Below are 15,195 nucleotides of genomic sequence, written 5' to 3'. Positions count from 1 at the left end.
ATATTTTGGGTCTACTTTAGCATCATTTGACAATAGGTGGCCATAAAATGACAAAAAAAACAAATAATGTTTCAAATGAAATGACTAACCAAGGGTGGAGCTCCTCATGCCTTCGACTGACTCAGTAATAGGCCTTATAGTAGGAGTTGACCAGAATAAAAACAAAGATGCCCTGAAACCCAAGCTTGCTGTGGATAGTCAGAATACTTTGTTTCAATGGGGGTAAAAATATTTGAATTTCAAGAGTTTAGGACACTTTGCAGGTGACCAAAAGTACATTGTTTTTCTAAATACATCAGGTCAATGTATCCAAAAGGATGAGTTTCAAGAGTTTACTAAGATTGGGCATGTAGAAGGCCAGGCAGTGTACATTATTCTCCTAAATGAATGGCTTTAAAGAAAAGGGCAATTTGAACTTTGAAGACATGTGTAAGAGGATAGACAAGCAAGAACAGGTTAGAACATAATTGAGGAAGGAACATGTATATTGCAGGAAAGGGCAAGAGAAGCTCCCCAAGTGGTTAGGACATGTGCCATAAGGCCGAGCATGGTCTTTTTTAATTTTATGACTTAGTTATGTCAAGTTGAAAAAACGTTGAACAAAATAGGACCAACTTTGAACTACTCACAAGTGATCAATGCTCAACTTCTCCGGCATTTATTAAATCAAAGCAAGATCAAGGAGCAGACAAGCTCCCAAGCATGGTATTGCAACATAGAAACTCTGTTTAGAGTTATTCAAGAGAATTGCCTAGCAACTTACCTAAGATCTCAAAGAGGCTGTTCATTTAATGGATCATGGGTGGATTTCTCAACTGGGAATCCACAGTTGAATTGAGCTATGATTGGTAACCCACATGGTGAATACAGTTTTATGTTTTCATTGAAAGTGAAGATATCTGGGAATGTCTTGAAGTTGATACTCATAGGATGAATAACACACATGAATGTCTTTAATACTGCTCTTGTTTTTGTGTTCATCTCTATTGCAGTATACTCCGGCAATTGATATTTGGAGCATTGGATGCATCTTTGCAGAGATTTTAACTGGAAAGCCTCTTTTTCCAGGCAAGAATGTAGTACATCAGCTGGAACTCATAACAGATTTGTTGGGCACTCCGTCCTCAGAAGTGATAGCAAGGGTTTGTAACTACTAGTGGAAAATATCCAGATTATGATATAGACTTTACTTTCTGTTAGTAGATTGTTGCTCCTATGTAATTCATTCTGAAGTCTTTTTACAGGTCCGGAATGAAAAGGCAAGGAGGTATCTTAGCACTATGCCAAAAAAGGCACCTGTACAATTCTCTCAAAAGTTTCCCAGTGCTGACCCATCTGCTCTTAGGCTTCTTGAGAGACTTCTTTCCTTTGACCCAAAGGATCGACCATCTGCAGAGGAGGTTGCAATCTTGATCTCAGTATAATTAAAGCAAAAGTGATCTTGCTTGGTTTGTGCATTGCACGAATATGTTAGGGTCTTTCCTTGTGGTGTACTTGCTCTGATAGGTGCCATTGTAATATAGGCTCTGGCAGATCCTTATTTTAAAGGTTTGGCCAAGGTGGAACGGGAGCCGTCTGCCCAACCTATTAGTAAGTTGGAGTTTGAATTCGAGAGGCGAAGGGTGTCCAAAGAAGATGTTAGGGAGCTTATCTATAGAGAGGTATGGCCAATGCAAGCTATAACTACATTGAGGACCTGTGCTTGTGCTGTGCAGTTTTCTTTTTTCTTTTCCTTCCTAGGCGTGCTATTGTACTTCTATTTGGCTTTTGTGATCTGTTTTTACTTACGTTTCTCTTTTGCTAATCATATGTCTGCAGATACTTGAGTACCATCCACATATGTTGAAAGAGTATTTGAACGGTACAGACAGGCCAAATTTTTTGTATCCCAGGTATGCTTAGTGTTTTGTAATTCAATTTGGATCATTTCAATGAAGAAGTAATAACATATGACTATGCAGTGCCGTAGATCAGTTCAAAAGGCAATTTTCTTATCTCGAGAGTGGTGGAATGGTGCCTGCAGAACGACAGCATGCCTCTTCACTGCCAAGGTACTTTTAACTTCTGCGTGAGGCCTAGAGCTTCCTATCAAGGTGAATAATCTTGTGTACAAACGGGTCTAGGGATGTCCAAAGTGACTTTCTCGTGTTTGAATGAGTAACAACTAATTGCTTCCTGCTACTAAGTTACTGCTGCGTAATTGGGTCTGTTTCAGTCATGGTTACACCTAGTTTAAATTAGTGTCTATCTATCTGCTCCTATTGTACTGGATTACAGTGAAGGCCCTAAGATGCCAGCAGAAGACTGCAAACAGAGATTCATAGGCCGAGATTTCACATCTGCAAGTCCTCAACTCCTCTCACAAATTCTAGCTTGTAGACATCATGAAGCTTTGGTACACAACCTGTAAAATTAACAATATTCACTAACCTGAACATAGCGACCATCATGCCTCATGAAGAGTACCATTTTTGCTTGCGATCAGCATGCCACACTAACTTATTTCAATGCTTATCCATTGTACCACATTAGAATCCTCCACAAACATGATGATGTTTAAATATTCTTATGATTGTAAAGGCAAAATGAATTATTACTGAAGGTCTACTTTTCTTCTAATTGAGGGGAAAAAGACTTCGAAGAGTATTTCTTGCTTGTTGGAGAAAGAGATTTGGATAGAAGGTACAAGGTCCTTGTTTTTATAGGCCAATGTTCACACCTACTAGCTTGACCCTTATTTAATGCACCTAAAGTGTGCTGACATGGCGAGACACATACACACTACAATGCCATATAGACTAAAATGTGTGTGTACACATGTAATTATATCCACACTTAAGGAAAAATATAGGAGTCATCTTTACCAAATCCATGAAATAGAACATAAATCCAGGTCCTAATAAAGTTTTCTTACATATCGCAAAGTTGCTTCTAAATCTAGACTACTTGCAAATGTATTGGGAGTGACTTACTCCTACAATGGATAGTGCCTTGTTCCATTTACAAAGTACATGGACGATTATAAGATTGCAATTATTCAATTGTACTTTTGTAAATTAATCCCTCAAGATAGAAATTCCCAAGCCCCCATGAATACTAGGTGTTATGCTGTGGAGAGGAGGACTGAGGTGGGAGTGAATTGAAGGAGTATACTAGACACACCGTTTGGATCATAAAATCCAATTCGTGAAGATGTTGGTGAAGAACATATTTTAAAAGGTGTGGATGGGTGTTGGATATGGCATGCACATCTAGACAACTTATTTCCAAGTAGGCCGGGAAAAAAAGGAGTCATCATATAGAGGCCTTTAGGTTGTGCCTCATCTTGAGCAATTAGTAAACTAGTTTGAGAGTCCATGATCTTGATTGTGGTCACAGTGAAGAAGATTGCTTGCCCAATTAGCAAAGCTATTGAATGGATAAGAGATTCACTCCAAGCTTGGAGACATAATTGATATTGTCTAGTGAAGTGAGATCTCGACTCTTGTTAGTATTAAATTTGATGCAACCTAGACCCTAGATCTTGATCAAGGAGTGGTTCGTGCATCAAATATGCTTGGTTGTAGGGGATCAGGTGACAAAAATGTATTGAATGAAGATCATGTGATGTGTGCCTCCACTATTTAACTAGTAGATCAGTGTCGCTCCTACTTTCTTTGTGCTCATTTTCTCTCTCTCTTTTCTTCCGTTCATGTTCATGATTTGCTTTAGTTGTTCACTCTCGCATAAATTTGGGCGGCTGCTATGAATTCAAAGCTAGACATTATCCATGTGAAGGCTACATGAGTATTAGGTGATTTGCCATAGGTATGCCATACAAAGTGCCTTTTCAAGTTGAATTGTAATGTAGATGGTAGTGTTGATTGCAACAAGGCTCGATTGGTTGCAAAGGGGTAATGCCTAGAGTCAAGACATTGATTATGAGGAAACCTTCGCATCCAATATCTTATGCATGATCAAGGTCCAGGAAATCATGAGGCAGCTCGTGCATTATTCGGTGGTAGATGCCATTTTTCTCTAAGTCATGTTGCTCTCAGTGTTTTTTTGAGATGACAGATTAAAAACATTTTGGTTACACTTATCATGTTCCTCCTAAGCCTTGGTGTGAATGCTTCCTTATCTCATGAGCACTTTTTACCTTCTAGACGGAGAAGGGTTTTTCTCGTGTGAACATCCATCAGTGGTGGGTGTGGTACTTAGTACCTTAGGGATCGTACTTCTATTCATTCTCACGTAGTGGATGTGACCTTCCAACACTCTCTCCTCTCTTGTTGTTCACTTGCTCATAGTGAATGTGTATGTGTATACGCGTCTTGCTGAACCCTAACTTAACAATGGTATTAGAGCATACCTTTCAACCGTTGCCATCATTGCCTAGGTTGCCATTGAGCCCCGCACTTTGCTGCAACTCCTTGCTTGTCATAAATGCTTGGTTGCATGCTACATTCTGTGATCTGCAAACAGATGCTCGTCTATTGACAAGCCTAGCAGCTGATGTGGCAGCCTGTTCACACCTCGCTTGGCCCACATTGCATCAGCCCCATCAGCACATGTGCTTTGTGCCTGCATTCAGCCCTTCAGGTCCGTCTCACCCAGATAGCTCCGACTGTCTAGCTGACAAACTTCTTTAACTGCGCTATGTCGCACGACAGTTTGACAAACGCCTTTAGATGTGCCTGTTCATGCTGCTGCTCATGTGCCATTTTAACACACATGTTGCACTTTTGCTCAATAGTCAAATCAACCCAATAAAATGCAAAAACGTTTATGCTTTGTAGCCTTAATTAGGATTTACCCACATAAAATACCTCTCGTTGATGCACAACCCCTTTCTAAGCACAAAATTTTGGGGATTTTGCTATAGGCATCCATAGCCCTCAAATTTCTAGAAAAATTTTTAAACTTTTGCTTGAAAACCATGAAACCCTCTAAAATTTTGGGGATTTTGTACTTGATGCTTAGAAATTGCTCAGTCTTTTGCCAAAATTTAGGGCATTTGAACTTCAATTTCATCAAATTTCACCAATTAAATTTGGGGCTTTTGTGACATTTTTTCAAATTCACTGACATTGAGGCCAATTATACCTTCTACATCGACATTTTTGCAAGTTGGAGGCCTTTCAGCTGAAGATTTTTCATTGATACCATCAAATTTTCAAAGAATTGTGAGTTTTTAGTATTTTCTTTACTTTATTTTTATGCTGCAATTGCATTTCTACTTTGGACAGTGGCTAGTTACAAAAAAACTAGGAATTTCACCAAGCAATGGTTGGGAAAAATGATTTGCTCAACATGTTTGGGGACTCGGACAAACTAGATGGCACTAATTATCCCATGTGGACATACGTGATGAAGCATGTACTTGTTGCCAAGTAGCTTTGGGGTTATGCATGTGGTTCAAAAGTTAGACATATAGGCCCAGTTACACGGAATGCTACAGGTTCTTCTAGCTCATCCACTATTACCAATGGAACTTTAGCTCTAGCTCCTCTTGCACCTCCCACAGCAGATCTATTGTTTGAGATGCGATGGGTGTGATCTCAAGCTTATGCTTTGATTGTACTTTCGTGTAAGGGAGTGTGTATTCGGTTATGCACAACGGCCAAGGATGTTGTGCAATGAGGCTTGTGTAGCATGTTTGCGTAAGTAGCTTGAGATGGAGCACATAATAGAGGGTGATTTTGTAGATGCATGTATTACAATGTTAAGGACATTACCAAGCAGCTTGTCAATATTGATGAAATAATCCTTGAGGCATCTCTTGTATCTACAGTCTTGCTTGGTCTACATGATACTTATTAGAGTTTTGCCACTACACTTTGTTTACTTGCAAAACGAGATGCTAATGCTTACACTCTTCATTCAAAAAGGTACAACTAACACCCCTACATATCCCTTACTCCCTAAGGCTCAAACTAAAGTGATAAATAATCCCTAAGGTTATGCCTCTTAACACTAGCACACCCGGTGGATACTATTTTCCCAAAATAGTTGACCCGGACCCACAAAATCCCTTGATCTTGCTGTCTTCAAATTCTGATCACTTTTCAGTACTAGTTTACTTTTGGTGTATCTTCCATCAGCCGTGCTTCCTCTATGGAGAAATCCACATTTGCATCCTGCACATTTGTAAAAACAACATCCTGTTGAATTGGTACATTGTGGACATCTCCAATAGGAATAATTGCCAATCTTTCCTGAATCAGATTTTCTTCCTGAATTACTTCCTCACTGTCTTTCTTCACTTCCTCAAGAAGAGCAATTAAGGATGAATCACTCTAATATAAGTATGGATTATCAAGCATTTGCAGCCAAGCAAGAGAAAGAGGTGCAATTATTGCAAGAAAAAGGGGTATGTTATTGAAGAATACAGAAAGAAAATGGGAAGTGAAAAGAAGAAACAATTGGGCATGAGTGTTGCTGAAAATTCACCAAATGCAAAGGATGGAATTGCACATTCGGCAAGCTTGGACATTGATCAATCTTATGTCTTTGTTGTGCATTGTTCGTATGATCCTTCTTTAGGTAAACATGGTCTTTTAGTCTCTAAAAATTGTAGCGTATAGTTTTTTGATAGTGGTGCTTCTAAGCACATAACATCCTTTTGTGACTAGTTTAATTATGTGCAAATGTACAAAAGGGAAAACTAGTTGTATGGGCAAACAATGCGTAGTATGCAATTTAAGGCATTGGTAAGATTTCCACTATTGCAGTGGATAGGAAAACTATCATTTTTGAAAAGGTTTTGTATGTGCCAAGCATAAAGAAAAGCTTGCTTTAGTTTTAGCCATTGCATGTGTTGGTTTTGTGGTTAAATTCCACATGGATCGATGAAGTGTCTATGATTGTAGTGATGGAGATACCCTCATTGCCACTGGTATTTTGTACAATGGACTATCACCTTGATTTATATGAGAGGGGAGTATTAGAGGATGCATTATATGTTGATGCCACCCTTGTGGATGGCACTGAGTTATGGCATGCTCGATTTAGTCATCTTTATTATGGTAGTTGGCTACGCCTAGAAGCAAAAATACGGTGCTCGATCTTCCTATGTTGAAAGCACCTACTCACAATGCATGTGAAAGTTGTGTACTTGGCAAAATGCATTGTTGTACAAGTTGTACCCTTTACCTTTTGAATATTTGTTGAATATGTTGGTCACCCCTTCATGGATTGCAAAAATCAGCCCAATGTGGGGCCTATGGACATGTTTGACAGTTTGTTATCTTTATTTCAGCAAAGTGTACCTGATTTTGGTCAATTTCAGCAACCTATTGCAGCCTCATTTTTAGCTAACCAAGGTGTTTGCTGATTATGAAGTGGCCGATGAGAGAGCTGCCATTCAGAAAGCTAAAACAATCCTTAGCTGGCTGTTAGATACATTACACAAGATAGTAAACAATGTGTTCCTCTTTCTAGTAGAACTAGAGCAGCCACTCGCTATGCATAGGATAACTTGGTTGCGTAGGAATGACGAACCTGTTTCTTTGCGTGATGCTTTACAAAACGAACATTGGATAGGCTATGCAATTAGAGCTAAACTCTATTGATAAAAATGGCACATGAGGGTTATGTGACTTGCTTGTTGACAAGTGTGCTAAAACGTAGATCTAATGGTAGCATTGATCGCTACAAGGCGTTAAAAAATGCCATGTATGCTCTGATACCACTCCAAAAATAACAAGTATGCTTTGATACCATGTCAAAATAAGCGACAGTGCAAAGAGACAATAGGGTTTGCGGGGAGTGACATAGAGTATGTACGGCAAACACTCAGAGAGAGGAGAAACTCCAAAACACAAGAACACGGTGATGGTGTATCAAATCATGCTATAAGAAGAAAAGCCGATACAGTGCAACTGAAGCTCAAAAGATAATTGCATTGTCTTATCTGAATCAGGCGGCAGCACCTGTGGAAAATCTGCACAGTGAAGAGAGTGAAATGTAGTCCTCCGGGAAATGGACTATCGAAGTAATCACTTGAAGGTGAAGGACAATTGTTGAGGGAGTGAATTGTAGTCTTCTAATGTTGTCGAGATGTGGAAGACAATCACCAACTGTCGAGGGAGCAAACTGCAGTCCTTTAATGATACTAAGAAGTGACCTAGGCAACAAAACACAAATCCTAGAGTATTGGAGCTGTCGAACGTAGGGAGAGCAGCCCCGATGAGCCAGGCTGCGAAAATGCAGGTCCCAACAGCCTTTGTGACAGACGAGTGACGCCAGGTGATTGAGGAGGAGCTAGGTTGCAAAAATGCAAGTCTGACCAGCTCCTGCAACAGATGAGTGACGCCAGGTGATGGAAGAGGAGCCAGGCTGCAAAAATGCAAGTCCAAGTAGCCCTTGCAGCCCTTGTGATAAATGAGCGAAGCCAAGTGATGGAGGAGGACCTACGTTGTAAAAACCTAGGTCCTAGCAACCTCTGTGATAGATGAGTGATGAAATCATTGAAGCTCGATGATGTAGACTGTCTCCAGAGGCTAGGATGTTGACGCCAAGTTGGAGATGATGATGCCAGGCAAAAAGAAGACCTCCAGATTGAAAAACGTAGGTGAAGGTGGAGCTTGATAGAGAAGGGTGTTGACAAGTAGATGATGGTGATGCTAGGTGGAAGATGTTCCAAATGCAAGGCTTGATGATGGAACAAGGCGCCTGAAGCAAAAGAGGAAGGGTGAAGGCAGCCATGAGCCATGAGCCACGAACCGCAATGTTCTCTTGAAGGGGTGTGAGGGTAGTGGAAGGGGTTGGTGAGAGAAGGAAAGTGGTGGTTGACACCACTCAATCTCCTTGCTTTGTTCAAAAAGGGTCAGAAAGGAAAGTGTGCCTTTTGCACAAGGCCTCTATGGTTTAAAGTCGGCACCTAGGGCATGGTATGAGAAGATACATATGTACTTACTTGCTCTTGGCTTCAATAATTCACACATTGAGAGCACACTCTATGTCCGCAAAGATGGGATGGCCTCTTGATTCTTATTCTTTATGTGGATGACATGCTGTTGGTTTCAGCCTTAAGAGCTGAATTGTAGCATGCTTTTGATGTGATAGATCTTGGCTACTTGCACTATTATCTTGGCATACAGTTACTCAGTTGAGGGGGGCATTATTTTGCAGCACATCATTCACTCGAGGGGGGTTTGTTACACTTATTGTGTTTCTCAAAAGTTTTGGAGTGAACACTCCCTTATCTCCCAGGCACTTTTTACCTTCTAGTTGGAGAAGGGGTTTTTCCCCATGTGAACACCCGCCAGTGGGTGTCGTACTTGGTACCTTGGTTGTAGCACATCATTCAGTCGAGGGGGGTTTGTTACACTTATTGTGTTTCTCAAAAGTTTTGGAGTGAACACTCCCTTATCTCACAGGCACTTTTTACCTTCTAGTTGGAGAAGGGGTTTTTCCCCATGTGAACACTTGCCAGTGGGTGTGGTACTTGGTACCTTGGGGATTGTACTTTCATTCATTCTCACATAGTGGATGTGACCTTCCAGCACTTGTTCATTGTGTGTGTGCGCGCGCGCGCGTGCATGCGTACATGTTGCTGAACCCTAATGTAACATTTGCCACACCATGCACATCTTAGTAAAAATGATGTGGTTGAAAGGAAGGATTGGGCTTTGATGGAGATCTTAAGGTGTATGCTTACTCATAAAGGACTTTCTCATAAGTTTTAGTTGGAAGCAATCATGTGTTTAGGATGTTCAAAACTTGGTATTTCCTTGGATCATGCTGCTTTGTTGTCAATGATGACTTTGTCATGAACAATCTTGTCCTATGATAGAGTTAGGTTTTTTATCATTATTACACTCTAGAAGATATGGTTTGGCCATGTTTGATACTTCAACCAAGATTTGCATTAATAGTTTTCTCCAGAGTCCGTTAGCCTCAAAGGTCCAAGAAGGAAGGGTGTTCCCATGTATTTCAATTATTTGCTATTGTGACTAACCCTTCATTAAGAAATCTTGATAAGCTGGTTACATAAAGGAATATCAAGGCTTCCCACTAGAGCATAGGATTAAGTTTTGTTGTATGAGGCTTGGAATGGAGAAAGCAAGTGTTGGACCACACATGTGCATGGATGTTTTGCATATGCCTTGGTGCGCTCACCACATCAACACAAGCTTACATTAGGAGGCAATAAAATGAAAATTTGTGGTATGTAGTGCTAAAAGCAAAGAGTCTTGCTTATGCTAGCCCTAGATGGCCAAAGTCATTGTTGGTTGGGTGTGGTGCTAGCTGTCAAGCTGAAAATGCAGGTCACTACTACTTATAGTGCAACAAGCATAGCTACCAAGGATGGGGACCAAGGGGACGAGGAAACATAGGGAACAAGGGATGTGGCCAAGATGGGGACCTTTAAATTATTTGTTTTTTGGACATAATTAAAATGCATTGTAAATAAACTAAACAAGTATACTATCTTAACCCGAAAACTTTCTTAAAATATCACATAAAACACTTCTGCATTTCCGAATGATGTCCTTGCATCTCCCGCTTGCGTCCCTTGCATCCCTTGTGGCTATGGCAGAAAGTAGTCCGAAGTGGGTCAACCGGATGTGTTTGACACAAATATTACCTTTGTTTCAATGTGTGTATTGGAACATGACCATTTTCAGCAGCCTATCAAGGCAACAATGCAACAAAGTCAGCAGCATTTGCTTGCCGCAAATTAGTCTTAGTTTCAGCTCATTGATTATACAGATGATGGTGATCTAGTGGCTTAAAAGAAGGCTGCTATCAAGGAGTCTCATATAGTCCCGAGATGGTTGTTAGATGCATTGTATGATAGCAAGCAGTCTATTCCTGCACAACATAGCAGCCACTTGCACAAGCACTTAGCTGCTACAGCTAGCAATGAAGAGTCCATTTCCTTTGAAGATGCTTCAAATAGCAAGCATTGAATGGCAGCCACACAGTTGGAATTGGATTCCATTGGCAAGAATGACACATGGGAGTTATGTGACTTGCTTGCAAGCAAGCGTACTGCAGGTCTATAAGCTCAAATGGAAATCAGATGGTAGCATTGATGCAAATGAAATGCATGTTGGTTGATCTATGTGGCAACACTCACCTAGTCCTAGCTACACCAATGGCCAGAGGGCTATGACAAGCTTACACAATGCACATTGAGGTGCATTATCACTATTGAAGGGAATGCTCCATGCTGGAGAGACCAACTTGGTTTTTGTCCCTACATAGGACAATGTGGCAGCTATGTCTATGAAGGCTTGTTTGAGAAAGTTGTTTGAAGCCTTTTGCAAGGCTTTAGGCTTACTGACACTTTGGGATTGATCTGCAATACCTTGTATACACACACATCATTGAGCCTAGGAGGGTTTGTTATACTTGTGTTCCTATTTGTTGTTTTGGTGTGAGAAGTCTATTACACACAATCACTTTTTACCTTTGTCTTGAGAAGGGTTTTTCCCTTGTATGACCATCCTCTTGGCAGTGGTATAGTGTTACCTAGGAGATATTGTGCACTTGCACTTGCACTTCGTATTGATGACAGTGTTCTAGCACTACTGTAGTCGTGTGTAATGTCATATTTTGCTCTTCATGTCTCTTGTTCCTATTTATATTAGCTCTTTGATCTTATTGTGCCATCATCATGCTTTAAGTGGAGTTTGACCTTGTTAGTTCTAATTGCTGGTTGTGAAATCAACCAATGATCTAAATGGTGGTGGTAAATTTGGCAAATGGTTTCAATGAAGTTGTTTTCTGGATCAAGAGCCTCTTACGCCTTCTGCAACCATTGCTGAATTACTTTTTTCTATGTAGTTGATCAAAATTTGAAAAAGATTTCACTTTAAGCTTTTCCATTTTTGATTCTTGGGGTTAATGTTTCTGCATATGTCTAGCAGACCTTGCCTGTATTACTCGAATGAAGCAGCCAAGCCGCAAGAGCAGGTTGGCCTCGCTCCTGCAAAGGAGCATGTTTTGGATGTACGAGAGGAAGGTATGAAGTTTGGTAAAGATGGAGAGAAGGGTCCAGTTGGTCGAACTGTACCCATACCTATAGGCAATTTCAGATCTTCTCAGGTTAATCAAAGGGCTCTCACAGGTTTGCACTTGCATAATCCTTATTCTTGATATTGGCAATTGTGGTTGACTTGCTGTATTTGTGAGTTCTGTAGTAGTCCCCTAAGGCTTGTCATGTCTGTTTGATTTAAGCCGTGCCTGCGAAGCCAGGAAAAGTTGTTGGTCCTGGCTTGCCTATGGATAATGGTGGATACAAGGATGGGTATGATCCTCGGAGACTTGGTGGAAATGGTGTTATGCATACTGCTCACAATGGAATTCCATTGTACTCTTACCCTAGACGAAACTCAACTGGAATAACTGAAAAAGATGAGAAAAGGGATCATTCTATGTTGGATGGAGTTGTGCAGTCAAAATCCCAGTTTTCAAGCATTGGGTCAGGCAGGAAAACTGCAGCAGCTCAGAATGGTCTGGGTCACATGTACTGACCACACTGGTGTTGATTGACTTTCAGTTACCTTACTGCCATCTGCGTCTTTTCTTGGGTAATGATCGGTGGGCGTGGCATGTGCCCCTTCACAAGCCAGGTGCATGCTTGGCAGCCTCTAAATTCTTTCAGCCCTCAGCCCCAATGCAATGTACTTGGACTGAGGCCGGTTTCTCCCCTGGCAGGTGATTGTTTGAGAGATGGAACGTTGTGTAATTGCAGAAATGGCAGTTAAGTTGAACACTCAGGATCTTGTTGCTTTCATCCAGATGTGTCAATAGTACACCCTGCCCTGCAGATATGTGAAAAATCAGCAACCAGATCAGATTAAAATTTACTGATATATGGATACAGGGTCCCTGATTCGGAGTACCAGACAATGACTGGAAGCAGTCATGATTAAATTTAAGTGAACATGTAAGTACAAAATCTTTTGCTACACACATGATGGCTTTCCTCGTCTCTTTTCTTGTCTGCACTGATATTTCTTTTTATTTTAAAAAGAGCGATCCTACCAAGCTTACATCCTGTAGTAGAATGGAGAGGTTTCCTTTGGTAAGATTGGATCATGTCTAATAATATATTGTTCTGGGGGTCTGTGAACTAAGTAGACATGTATCACATTGGAAGAGTTACCGTAAAATACTTCAGGAAACTAGCATGTTAAAGACTAATTATCGTTTTCCAGGTTTAAGGTAATGTCTATTTCCCCTCCTCCAGATTTTGTCATTACCATCCTTGACATACTGTCTATTCTAACTGCACGTTGAATAGTCTTGTGGAACTTGGTAAGTGCCTAGGAATCTGCTGTGTATTGGATCTTAATTTTGCTTCAGATGGCTGGGCTTTTGAATTTTGTGATTTAGTAGCCTATGAAAAGAAGTGTTTTCGAAAGGGTGCAAAGCCAGCCTGGATATTGAAAATTTTTTAGTACATTCAAAGGTTGGTACTGGTGGTCGATTATTCATTTGGTTGAGCATCAAGACAAGTATTTACATTGTGGAGCCAGACAGTAATATAGTGTAGAATATATAAGAAGAGAGATGTGAGAATCCTGTTTTGCAAGTGTCCCATTAGGTTCTTGCTCTCATTTCGTAAAATGCAGTCTGCATGTACCAAAACAAAAAATGTGTCTCAATAGGACATGTAATTTGTTTGTTTACATCCATAGATGTGTTTGAATTGCAGTCAAATGATGACGTAGTTACAAACATGTACATTTCCCTTGATGCTATGAATCCATAACTTGCTTGAGTGCCTTAAAATTATGCTAATGGATGCAAGCGGGCAAATTAATTTGATAACCATGGGTACACATGAATGAGTTAACTGAGTCGTTTTTTGGGACATGAAAGTAATCAAAACATAGCCACAGTTTCCATACATTATCATTGGATGTATAGAGCTGCATACTTGATGTCCTTTGTGCCAGAAGGGGGACAGTAAAAGCGAAGTTTTTGTTATTGATCAGGGTGAATAGTAATTGTGAGAAATATATACCCTGTTCTAATACAAAATTGAGTATTTATATTGTTGCAACTGATGTCAAACTGAATGCTATCGCAACGGGGTTAGTACTTCACTTGCAATTAAAGTGAAATCTACAAGCAGGATGGTAGCACTTTAAAAGTGATGGTTGACATCACTGTACAACTATGGTTAGCTTTTTAAAGTAGTTGCACCTTCAAGTCTAGTATCATCATTGGTCAAGTTTACAAGCAAGGCTTAGCATGGTGAAGGTCTATGCCTAGAAACATAATAATTCTCAGTTAACAATGTTGAAAACTACTTGTATTGATACTAGCCAATAGGTCTGACATGTCCTTGTTAAAGGGATGTTCTTTGAGATGGAGAAAATTGATAATGCTTTCCAGAGCTGTGGCACTTATGATGGTTGTATGTATGACAATTTTAGCCATAGGTGCTATTGATATTGAAGTGAGGTTATAGAAATTTTTTGTCCATTTTGTTAAGCAAGCTAATGTTGATATATCGATTCTCCATGCAATAATGTCTTCACTAGGATTTCTATTGTTTGATGTTTTTAAGGTAGTCTTCATAAGTACAGCTACAAGTTCATCAACTTACATCCATGGATATGAATTGACAATTTGGATTTTGCTAGTGGTGGTCTTAATTTGTAAGCTACATAACGGTGTTAACTTTTTTGCGTTTGTGTGGGGGCTAACTCTATTGAAATGGCACTTGCAAGGTTTTCTCACATGTCGTAAGCTCATCATGGGCATGTTGTTTATCTTTCAAACAAACTTACTTCGAGGAATCAAGTAACTTTTTACAAAAAATGTAATGCTGTGTCTAATCATCACAAAAAGTGCAACGATCCCTCAACTATAAAGGGATTCTTGGGTTAATGCCTTTGCCAAAACATAGTTCTCTCCTTGCATAAGTCACTTGAATCAATTGAGTCCCACAATGTCGGGAGGGCCTCTTGATAAGGCTTAGATTTCTACCTTCATACTTACACAAATTCATTGAAATGTCAAAATTTTACCTTTGTTGATTCACTACAAGTTGCACAAATTTTAAACTTACAAAACCTTGTGAGCATAAGATTTCTAAAGACAATCCAAAAAGGGTTTTGCAATTGACTAATAACACAAGAACTTGTTAGCTTTATTTGCCTCTTCCACACCAATAAAACCAACTATGGAGGGAGGTCACGATTGGAAGAATCTTCATCAAGTTAGGACTCAACGTATGTTGAGGTA

At 40.0% G+C, this 15,195-nt stretch overlaps 1 protein-coding gene across 2 annotated transcripts in view; it reads left to right on the top strand.

Annotated features, from left to right (window-relative positions):
• LOC148012135 (mitogen-activated protein kinase 15-like) overlaps window positions 1-14,084 on the top strand; it is a 32,070-nt gene extending 17,986 nt beyond the window's left edge. Inside the window, exons 5-12 of one of the 2 annotated variants that reach the window (XR_015689012.1) lie at window positions 993-1,142; window positions 1,245-1,400; window positions 1,524-1,661; window positions 1,819-1,892; window positions 1,962-2,051; window positions 11,862-12,061; window positions 12,172-12,566; window positions 12,652-14,084. Coding sequence is in view for 1 of the 2 variants with exons in the window: in XM_087668743.1 (XP_087524869.1) it covers window positions 993-1,142; window positions 1,245-1,400; window positions 1,524-1,661; window positions 1,819-1,892; window positions 1,962-2,051; window positions 11,862-12,061; window positions 12,172-12,467 (1,104 nt within the window). In the remaining variant the exon portion in view is untranslated. Of the gene's footprint in view, window positions 1-992; window positions 1,143-1,244; window positions 1,401-1,523; window positions 1,662-1,818; window positions 1,893-1,961; window positions 2,052-11,861; window positions 12,062-12,171 lie in introns of both variants that reach the window. The other variant, XM_087668743.1, reaches the window with a different exon arrangement.
• Window positions 14,085-15,195: the final 1,111 nt, after the last annotated feature.

Source organism: Lygodium microphyllum, chromosome 27 (genome assembly GCF_053477565.2).
Source record: "Lygodium microphyllum isolate KBCC chromosome 27, Lygodium_microphyllum_v1.1.10, whole genome shotgun sequence".
NCBI classification, from domain to species: Eukaryota; Viridiplantae; Streptophyta; class Polypodiopsida; order Schizaeales; family Lygodiaceae; genus Lygodium; species Lygodium microphyllum.
Note: the sequence above shows the minus strand (reverse complement) of the source record. Positions and strands in the feature narration are given on the sequence as shown.